The sequence below is a fragment of the Glycine soja genome, chromosome 14 (assembly GCF_004193775.1).
Source record: "Glycine soja cultivar W05 chromosome 14, ASM419377v2, whole genome shotgun sequence".
In the NCBI taxonomy this organism is placed as follows: domain Eukaryota; kingdom Viridiplantae; phylum Streptophyta; class Magnoliopsida; order Fabales; family Fabaceae; genus Glycine; species Glycine soja.
The window spans coordinates 49,340,887-49,352,467 of NC_041015.1; the positions used below are offsets into that span (position 1 = coordinate 49,340,887).

Sequence of the window (11,581 nt, forward strand, 5' to 3'; positions counted from 1 at the left end):
GTGGGATTTCTTGTCGTGAAGGATAAGTTGAAGTCTCTGAAAATTTTCTAGCAGTTTTAAGTTGGTAGATTTTTTTTGTTTTTTACAAATTGAGTTGGTAGATGTTGGCCATGGTGTTTTCATCAGTTTTGATTTGGAGGAGGATTGTGAGAAAGCTTTCAATAGGGATCCATTGACTATCTATTATGTATCGTTACTTAATTATACGTCCTTGGACATATGAATTTTCTGTGGATTATGTTAAGATTAAGAAGACCTTGGTTTGGGTTAGATTTGTAATCCATTGCATCTTTCATCATAAAACCTCTACAAGTTGATTACAATACGTTAAATAAAACATGTTCCAGGGGCATTTTGCGAGGGTGTATGTGTGTGGAGATTGACCTAATAACAATTTTAGTGGTTGGCAAGTTTGGGCTAGCTTAATGGGAGGTGGTATAATGTCAAATATGAGGGTTTGCATTGCATATATATCCTTTGTTCGTCTTGTGAATGTTATAGGCATGTTAGTCTTCAATGCCCAACAAAACTGGTAGTCAAGGGTGTAGAAGCAAGACCATGGGTGAGATCCAAACCATCACAATTAATCAACAAAATGTGAATGTGCTTGATATTCAACAATTTTCCAATGTGACAACCTCACATGAAGATTAGTTGACTATTACTAGAAAATAAAACATGGACTGAAAGGTAATAAAATAGGAGATTCCATTAAAAGCAAGAATATAAATGTGTTAGATGGGAAACTTACACTCAATTGAATATAATCCAATTATTAACATTAAGTTTTTGAAGAAGATCTGGGATCAATCTTCACATGACATATCATTAGATAAGATCAATGAATTTTAAGTATAATTAAGTTCTGAATTGATGATTAATTTTATAGTTAACCTAAAAGATCGAAACTTATATGAATATCTTAGGATCTCATTAGAAATCAAAGACTCTAATTATAATAATTATAAAAAATGATAGAAAAATTTAGCCCAAAGCATCAATAGTAAATTGTATGATAAATTTGATGTAGGTTTCAATTAATTAACTTTTTTTTTTATTTAAAGGGCCTTTTTTTTCTTTGTATTTTCCCTTTTTTTGGTATGAGTATCAGCTTATAGGTATTTTGTATAGGAAGGATAATTGTGAGAGGTAATTTTTTTTTATCTAAAGTATTTAATGTAACTACATATTAAAATTTAAATATGAGGTTATTAGTTAAGTTAGAATAATTTTTTCCCATTTGATTTCCATGCTAGACGTTAGTTTTTTTTTTCCTTTCCTTTTGCTATAAACTTTTATATAAAAATAATCATATCATAGAATTAATTATGTCTTGGGTCTTATAAAAAAATATTTTTTAAACTTTATACACTATTAATGTAAAATATTTTTATATAGATATAAAATAAAAGTTTACTTTATCAGTGCATCATATTAATGAATAGACAACATGATAAAATTATGATGCACTGATAAAATAGCTAAGTTTTATTATATATATAGCTGTGTAAAAATATTCTATTTTTTATATAAAAATTAAACTAAAAAAAATAATAGAGATAACATTATCTTTAGAGAAAAAGAAAGAGGATTGGAAGTTAATTTTAATTGGAATTCAATATTCAATATAACAGTACATTTGTGAAGTCCCCAGCGGGTGCCATAATACATATGCTATAAATCACCTCAGCTACTTTACAGAATCACACAGCTGCAAGAATCAATGCCTCTCTTAAGATTCTTCGGCTAGTCTTCCATCAACAATACCTACAAGCTTTTTAATTAACCTACCCCACATTGCAAAGTCTAAATTTGGAGACATTATTATATAGTCTGGAACTATATATTTCCGACTAATCTCCACATTAATATATATAAACACAGTTTATAATTTATGAATTACATTTTCAATTTACTAAAACAAGTTAATAATCAACAATTATTTTTAAAAATGGTAATAATAATACTCTCTGACACTTTCTTTTTTTTTATACATTTTATATGATTTATTAAAATTGATTAAAAATTACCAATTTTAATAAATTTTACATCTTATTTAATAATTTTTTTATTTAAATATGAGACTTCCCAAATTCATAATCTTTAACAAATTTTAATCCATCACAGTTTTTTTTTTCAAAATAAAATGTGTGTAGCTAACATTCCTATTTCCTTTTCCTCCTAAAACTGACCCCCTTGGAAGGTCTGACCGAACTGCCAATCAGATGGTGCCACGTTGAAGCTTGTGACAGTTCTACCGTCACTGGCGGTGACTTGAAAAGAGAGGCTTTGTCCATTGAGGTAGGAGTTGCTCTGCCAATTTTGCCCCCAGTTTCTTGACATGGGTTGCCAGCTAGTTCTGGACCCTTTGATGGACACTGCATGGACATCCCCTGCACCCGCGACGTTGGTGATCAAAACCAGGTTGAAGTAAGAGTGGCCATTAATTGTGAACCTTATTCCCCCCTTTTTCACACAGGGCACTCTGTCATCATCACCAAATAAGAGATAAAAAAAAGCTTTGTAAGTAGGTTGGTGGGAAACTAGAACAAGGTAAATGCAATCTCCTATTCTATCATCATCAAATAATTAAGGATTTCAAGTACAAGGAAAAAAAAAGTTTAAAATAGATGATTTAAGGAATTAGTGTCTGTGCTCCAATTTGATAGTCTATAGAAAACTAATCATAATGGATGAGACATTTTATTCATTAAAAGGAAAGAGATTAATTGTGTTATGTAGTTGGTAATTTGAGTAGAGAAAGGGAGTTGAAAACTTGAGCATGATGAAGAAATATGATTTTGAAAGATAAGCATGAATCATAGATTCATAAGTGTGTCATTCTGTTATTCTTTTAAAATTTTGCTCACTAAATTAATCTCTTGAAAATATCATTATATAATTGAGTTGTTTTCTTAACATAATTTTGGGTTTCATACTGTGATTTGAGTATAAGTTGAAAAAAAGAGAGTTGCAGTTCTGTTGAATCAAACCATAGTTTGCCAACATAATCCAAACACATTGTTAAGATTATTTTTTATCAGCACTTTATTCTTTTTAAAGAATAAATATAACTAATATTTATATAAAGTTTTGATTAATTATCAACACCCTTAAAAAACAAGGGTACAAACATAATGTGGGAAGATTAAGTCCTTCACGCAAGCTCAAATTCATGGACATATAAGCTGGAAATTGAGGTTAGGTAAAAGCAACTACAATTTTCAATGGTGATGAATAGGCCGGGAGTTACAATTTACAAAGAATCAAGTGCTTGATCTTTATTAGGTCTCGAATGAGGGTAGAATTGTTTTTCAAAATTTACTCTTGAATTACTATAGTTAGTATAATTCATAATTGTATAGCTGTAAGGGAATCAATAGAACCTCTAAGCTTTGAGAACATTATCATGTTTATGGCTTCACGTACCTTCTAAATGCCACAGGCACAATTCCAGCTCTATACTGAGCAATTTGAAGGAAGGCTGGTTCTGCCATATCAAAGTGTTGCAGAGGAGGGTTGCACCAACCACCATTATTGTTGGCCAAAGCAAAGTTTGGAGGACAGAAGTTTGTAGCAGTGACAACAATGGTGCCAGGTTTGCACCATCTTGGGTCATCATCACACCTCATTTCATAACATGCCCCACAACTCAAGCCATTGTTGAACAAAGCAGTGCTCAGAGCTGCAGTGTTGGTTCCATATCCCTGACTGTACAAATTCCCATAGCCACATGCACCTCCTGCATGTACCAAACAGAAAGGGTTAAGTAAACCTTACCATCTGTGAACTAAGAAAATAGAACAAAACTTAGATAACGTTCTTTAAATGTTTTATTGTGTTATTTTCTAATTAGATTTTATTTTATTCGTAGGAATCAAACTCAGGTACTAACAAATTTATAATAACTCGTGTATATTGCTCAACTAATGAGTTAAATCCCTTGGTTCTCTAACTAGAATTAGAGTTTGATGTTGGTAGCTTATGCTAACTTGTAATGCAAACCTTCATTATATAAGTTATAGTAGTAAAACTCCAATTCAAATCAGAAAGCAATAGTAAAATCACTGAAATTTTTCCCTAAAAGATATTTACTAAGATAGTCAAGATCAATAGATGTCTAAGAAATTGAAGACAAAATAATATTAAATAAAAGTCTTAATTTGTCAATGTTTCATATTTGTAATAGTCTTGAATACCCAATAATTTTGTTTGGAGATAGTTATTCATAATTATTTGGCTACACAAAAATTTAAGAACTTTTGAAATAACCACATCATTCCATAATATGGCTCCATCCTCTATACAAACCAAAAAAATAAAAATTGTCAGCAAAGAAAGAAGCTAAACTCACCCATTGTGCCAGAAGCATCACCACCACCATAGAAGGTAGCATGACCACCCTGCCAGCCGCCATAGTCAGCAGTGGCACCGTGGAAGTGCATTTCAACAAAGAGAAAAATGACAAGAACAAGAGCAAAAGAAGATGCATGGGGTGCCATTGGAAGTTTCTTGGTTTAACAGGGGAGCCAAAACAGAGGAATGTGTAGTTAATTTGCTCTGCTGTGATGTTGAAAGCAATACGGGGGGCTCTATTTATAAGCATCATTTGGTTTACAAGCACAATGGTAGGGTTGTTTCCTTAAAGGCACAGAACAAGTGCTAAATCAAGTGCACATGCTTTGGTTCTAGTTGGGATTCCCAACCGCTAATCTAGTAGGCCAGTCCCCAGCACATGCATCCCCAACGGCCCAACAAACTTTATAGGCCTATTATCATATTTCTTTTAGCTACTACTTTAGGCTTCTTCTTTTTTTTCTTCTAATTTTCTTTATCTCTCTTTTTGCTTCTTAGAAATTGTTAAGAGCTTATGTATCATTAGGTTGATTGGCAAGAGTCCTAGAATGGGGAGAGAGAGATATCTTCAAAAACTAATTATAAATAGTTTTATTTGGTCATAGTTACTCAACTAATCTGAGTATCAGAGATCTCCCCATGAGATTTGCCTAAGGCAAGAATTTAATGACTCTAGAAAGAATCGAATTGGTATCCATACAAAAAAAGAGTAACTTTGAATCTTTAATCACTTGTATCAATTTGTATCATTGATAGGTGGCATTAGGTGGTGCTTGGTGTTTAAGAGTACGAGTGACAGGTGCTATAATTGCATTCCCTATTAAATTGGGTAGGGTAGGGTTTTAATTAAGGAAATCATAAACTCAACATTATCTTAGCACATGAAAGGGTATCTGTCTATCTGGGCAACCAAAAGCAGGAGCATCTGAGGGCATTTTCCATTTGCAAGATATATGCCTCCCCTTTTCCACGCGCAAAAGAGGATAGTATCCTCTATGTGCTTCACAGTTTGGCACATAGACATGATTACATAGGGTATGTGTCATTAACTATTCGGTTTCTTGAATACAATTAAAGTGCTTGGTTGATAATTTAATAGAAACAGCCTTGCCCCCAATCTGTTGCAATTAAGATTAGAGCCATTGGCAAATCCTGGTAGCAGTGATACATGGCCTAATGTATCCTCGTGTGTGTTCAAAAAGCAACGAAGAATGATTGAGTTGATGTGCATGCTCAGAATTTTTTTATTAGATGAGATGAAAATTAGTTGTTGCACTCATCATACTCGATCATTGATTATGCATTTGACACCAAAAATGCATGCGGATAAACCATACTAGCATAGAGTCGTACAATTTTTTTCTCTTGAATATCTAATGCGCAAAGACTTGTAGTGACTATGATTTTTTTTTCTTTCACTCCTTAATTCTTACTGTTGATATTTTTCTTTATTACATCATTAATAAAATCCGATCTAGCTAAGGTTTCTTGATCCAAAGGCAAGGAGGTAGAAGTGTAGGTACATGCAAAAATATTAATTTGTTAATTTTTGTTAGAAATGTTAGTTAAGAGATTCAAACATGTGACTTTTTTCTATTCCCTAGACCTTCTTTTCCTTTCTTCTTCCTTTATCCTTCCGAGTCATTGACCAACCTTATATCCCTATTGTTTTCTTATCTATGTTTTCATTGATTTTCAAAGACATTTCACGAAAATTTTAAGTCAGATATGTGCCTTGCAATGGGATGTGGCAGCAGATATTGTGGATATATAATTTCGTCACATACATGTCTTGCATATAGGTCACATGCAAATGCAATGAACAAGAAGAATTCACTAGGGTTGAAGCTTGAAAGCCACATTGCCACTGCCTAAAACCGACCTAAATGAAGGCATATACGGTTCGTTTTGTGATAAAGAGAAAAACAAGGAATCTATCATAATTTGGCATTTATAATTAATAATACTCTCACGCATCTCTATTTTTTTTTTCATTTAAGATAACATAGACAAAAAAAACCACTTAATTAGAGATTTGTTTTATTGAATTGCCTCCTAGTTAGGACTTCAAAAAATTCTCAGAGATTTTTATTTTTTTAATCAATTCAATTTGCATTTATCATTTTCGGTAAATCATATTAATGTCCCACTCCAAAGGAAGAGAGAGTATGACCCGACTCAACTCAACTCATCATATCATTTTAGAATATTGAGAGGCACATGCAAGTTTGGACTTGGCACTTGGCAACCTACCATTTTAGTAGGCACATGCAAATTTAGGCTTGTTGGCAATGGATCTATGGCATTTTCTTTTTAAAAATGATTTTAGAAATGAATCCATCATCTAAACCACGATAAAAATTGTTTTCTGTTGTTATCACAAAATCGAGCGTATACGACACTTTCATTTTTTGAATGTTGTTCGGTTAAAATAAATATTGTAGATGAACCTGTGACAAAGTCCCTTATAACACGAATAAAAATAGGTGGACATCTCTACTCGATCTACTTTACAAATATAAGAGAGATAAAGAAATTTAAATATAATAAATAATATCTTTTCTCCTAGAAATTATATGTATTTTTTAAGAAGATAATTATGCCGAGTTAGATAGAATTATAATAGATGATAAATTTCTTATTTTGAATATTTAGTATGATTACATATTCAAAATTTATACTCAAAATTACTTTTTAAGATAAAATAATCTTTTTCAAGTTAATCCACGTTCAATAATTAGTATCATAAATAATGTTGTAATAAAAAAATATAAGAAAATTATAAATATTAACATAGTATTTGAAATTATGCCAACCTAGATATAATAATAATTACATATATAATTTTAAATTTTTAATAAATATCATATCAAATCGAACGAATTATTAACATGTCTGACTCACTATATCCTTGACATCAACAATTCATCCGAATTTCACAACTACACTTATATATCTCGTATATGTACCTAGTTAATCAATATGAAAGATGAGAGATTGAGAATAATAAATCTCAACTATATATATATATACATACAGAGACATACACCCTCTTATAATAAAACAGACGTACAAGCAGTTTTGTTCGACTTTTGCTGTGGGTTTAGGGATCAATGTCAGTGCCCCTTCACAAGGGATTGTCCCAAATATGGTCACATTGTCATAGCAAATAAGGAGATCTTGTGGTTGTGGGAGACATTTTGTTGTCACGTTTTTTTTCTCTAGGACGGGTGTGAGTGTGAAGGGTAGGGCTCATAAGTGATGGCTCATAAATTTTTAGTGGGAGTAAAAAATAATATATAATATTTTTTCAAAAAATATTATAAGTTTTTATAAAATACATAATGTTATATGACAAAAAAAATTCTAAAATACTAAAAGTTTTTTACAAATTATAATTATCCTCTATCCAATTTCATATTTTAAAAATATTTCTCTGATTTTTTTATGATTAATACATTCCAAAAATAAGAGGATAAAATAGTAAAATTAGAATACTTTATTTTCCTTTTTTAATTTCTTATATTTTTTACATTCATTTTTTTAAAATATTTTATGGTAGCAATACTAATTATTTTATTGGGAAAACTTTTTTTTACTTGCAAATTTACCAATAAAATAAAAAAATATTGTGGGAGCAATTCGCCCCCACCCCGCCTCCCCCACACGCTACTACATGCATCTCCTAGTAAGGTTCATCCCCTGGTTGATGAGCAGATTTTTATTTATTTTTTTTAAAATAAAGAAAAAATTCTCCGCCATTTTCAACCTTTGGAGTTTGTAGAGCTAGTGAGCTTCTAAAATTGCAGTGGTAAAATATAGATCATGCAATATAATGAAAAGTTCAACTACCTCAAAGTGAATCAGATTGCTCACTTTAGAATGGATTTTCTTAATTAAAATGTAAAATATATTTCACATAATTTTAGAACATGAGTTAAGGGTTTAACTTAACCTTACAAAATTGACTTGTAAGATAAAGGTTGCCTCCACTTATATATTTTTTTGACTTGATCATTAATTTTTGATGTGGGATTTCCAACACACCCTTTCATTCTGATGATTGGACATCTCAAATAGTAGGTGACACGAAAAATCCAACAATATATTATCATGATAGACTCCAATACCATTTTAGAAAATGACTTATGGATTTAACTCAAACTTACAAAATCAGCTAATAAGGTGAATTTTGTTTTCACTTATATACACTATTTTGAACCATCACTAGTCGATGTGGGATCTCCAACATGCAATACAATGGACATTTGCAACATATATTGGAAAATAAATAACTATCTTTTCATCAGTCAAGTCCACAAAAAATTTTCTCAGTTTAGAAATGAGTTTTCATAAATATATAGTTCTTTCTCACTTGATTATACGGTGAAGATCCATGAACAGAGACTGAGTTGGGGTACCTACAAGGGTTTTGATGTTATTTAGTTCGAGATAAGATGACGTTGTGTTTAAACTTACGCAAATTATTTTAATATCTAAATAGTTTTTTGAAGGGTTTGCTTCCATCGTGCATTGGCTAGGCTGACACTAGTAGTGGTAGGTTTGACACATAGGACAACACAACAAAACTAATAATTTTTGTCCCCTTATTAATATTCAAGTGAATGACACAAATCAAAACAATAAGGGAATACATTAAACAAATTACCCTTTCTCATTGAACAATGCAAAGGAACAACATCTTTAGAGCTTGCACTTAGACAAGCATGTCTCTCCATGCTTGCACAAGGGTTTCTCGTATTTGTTATTTTAGCTGCAATATGAGGCATGTGACAACATTAACTCATTGGCAAGTACACTAATTCGTCCAACTGGTAATTTAAAACGGTAAGTCCAAGTATCGCTTCTATAGGGATTTTGTCTGTACTCAAGATGATGCATATTCAATTTTTGTATAATTAATGAATAGATTTATGAAGAGCAATTTGAGGCATTTTTGTGATTAAGCACAGAAAGATACAATGAAAATTATAATAACATTAAATAGATAATGAGAGTTATTACATCAAGAGAGTTTGGTGGAAAGCTCCCCAACAATGGGTGGTTTAGCCTCTCATGACAATGAGAGGCTTAACTATACAAAAGGATAATACTATGTGGAGGAATGGAAAAAAGATGAGCGTGGAGGAAGTTAATGGCTCCCAATGATTGTCTTCTTATTCTCCTTCAAGCTCTAGGTTTTATATGCTATTCCCAACAGAAGTTCCCTCCTTTTTTTCCTCGTTTCTCCCTTAAACACCCTCCTGATATGAGTTTTCGTGATTTTCACGAGTAAGTCACTAGGTGCTAAGTGCATCTTCACGTGACTTCAGGCTCGCCAAGCAGCTTCCTCACGCTAAGTAGGATTTTCCCGTGCTAACCGAGAATCATTAGGCTACAACTCTCTAAGCGAACCTGGTGTGTTAAGCGAGAATCATTAGGCTTCAACTTCTCTTATAATCCCTCATCTGTGTTTCTATAAAACAAAAACCACCAAAACAATATAAATCTAATAGTTTAGGCATCTACTACACAAAAACTCAAAGGATGCCAAAATTCCAATGATTCACACAAAAAGAAGCAATAAAAGAGGAAAAAATTGATAATTCCTATATGTCTTAATTACAGAATATGCTTATGCACATCAGTTATCATACAACTAACCCTAATCCTTATTAGGGTGTTATGTATAACCATATCTCATGTAGCACATACATACTAATAGGAGGAAATTAGGGTTAAAAGAGTAACATCCCTAGTGGGCACAATTCATTCTAATGAATTGACCCATTAGTAGCAATTATGGTTAGACCTAATTTTATTATTTCTAGTGGCCTTGTTTTAAGTGTCACCCTATAAGTTCTCTTAATAATGAACTTCAATATTTAATATCTAGTGCATATACCAACAAGTAGCATTAGTGTTTAAACCAACATTATGCTTTTGACTTTGTATAAAGCTTTTCTTGTATTAGAAGTGTGGTTATATAACAAGATACACTACTAGAAAGAATGTTTTCAACATCGTTACTTTAACATCGGTTTTTGATAAAAACTGATCTTAACAAAAGAGTGGTGATATTTTTGTAAATAAATTGATTTTGTTACAATCGGTTTTTGAAAAATCGATGTTAACGCGGTGATGTTAACATCGATTTTTCAAAAATTGATGTTAACATGGTGATGTTAACATCGATTTTATAAAAGAAATCGATGATAAAAATGATCAGGGGTTATGACTCACTGGTACCAATTTTCTCAATCCTAGTCCTAATGAAATTCATTGTCCGAGTTAATTACCGATTCCAAAAATTAACTAAAGCCTATGATCAAGGTCAAAAGATGTTCTTTGCCTTAAATCAATACCCTAATGATCATGGATCTATCAATTTAAGTTAAAGGATAAAATCAATTCTAGAGATGATTGATTAAATATTAACTAATTTATCGAAAATTACTCAAACAATTTGATCATGTAATTTGGTAAAAAAAATATTTTCTACCTAGATCCACCAATTACATGCAAATGATCACCGCTATACAAGAGTACTAAAATGGTTTGTTCCAAATAAACATTAATGCCGGGAGATAAATAATTAACATAAAACAATGAGAAATTTCATTAAGGATAAGGAGATGAGTACAAATGGACAGTTACATCATATAATAACCTCAGACTAGAGGAATTAGCCACTTATGAGCAAAACATAACTAGCAATCATATAAAAAGTAAATATAGACATGCCAATAGGTAGAAATGATGATCACAATGAGTCTTAGTAGTATTGTCCACACTCTTCAACTCTTAAAAGTCTTCAAAGTTCTCTCAAATTCGTAGAAAGATAAGAATAAAGTTGAATAATGATTTTACAAGATAGAGACCTACGTATATAGCTTCCTAAAGATAACTATATGAAAGGGTGCATTACGACCATGGTGAATCCACCGTGGTCGTTGTTGGAAGTGGCGTTGAAACCTTTGACTGTTATGGATTGATTACAACCCTCTTGGTTAACCACTACCCTCATGAATTGATCACCACGACTGTCATGAGTTTACCATAGTTGTTATCAAATCCTTGATGTTGTTCTAGGAGAAGTATTATCATTTGAATATGGTCGTGCTAACTACCACGATCCTGATGAATGGACCATGACTATTATTAAGTGCAGAGTCTTCAAATATTCATAAATTTGTGCAATTTTTAATTCCTTTACTCAATTGAG

The 11,581-nt window shown here is 31.7% G+C and overlaps 1 protein-coding gene across 1 annotated transcript; it reads right to left on the bottom strand.

Moving 5' to 3' along the window:
- Positions 1–1,591: 1,591 nt before the first annotated feature.
- LOC114384276 (expansin-A8-like) lies at positions 1,592–4,579 on the bottom strand. The gene is made up of 3 exons (XM_028343938.1): positions 4,355–4,579; positions 3,430–3,742; positions 1,592–2,485 (listed from the first exon to the last, which is right to left on the bottom strand). The coding sequence occupies exons 1-3, from the start codon at positions 4,500–4,502 to the stop codon at positions 2,182–2,184; spliced, it is 765 nt and encodes a 254-aa protein (XP_028199739.1). The 5' UTR covers positions 4,503–4,579; the 3' UTR covers positions 1,592–2,181.
- Positions 4,580–11,581: the final 7,002 nt, after the last annotated feature.

What these genes read in the sequence shown, in the direction of transcription:
- LOC114384276 (XM_028343938.1), bottom strand. Translation starts at nt 4,502, where the DNA reads ATGGCACCCCATGCATCTTCTTTTGCTCTTGTTCTTGTCATTTTTCTC. An exon ending in TGATGCTTCTGGCACAATGG is followed by an intron (nt 3,743 to 4,354) that starts GTGAGTTTAGCT and finishes TGGTACATGCAG; the next exon opens with GAGGTGCATGTGGCTATGGG. An exon ending in GTGCCTGTGGCATTTAGAAG is followed by an intron (nt 2,486 to 3,429) that starts GTACGTGAAGCC and finishes TGATGATGACAG; the next exon opens with AGTGCCCTGTGTGAAAAAGG.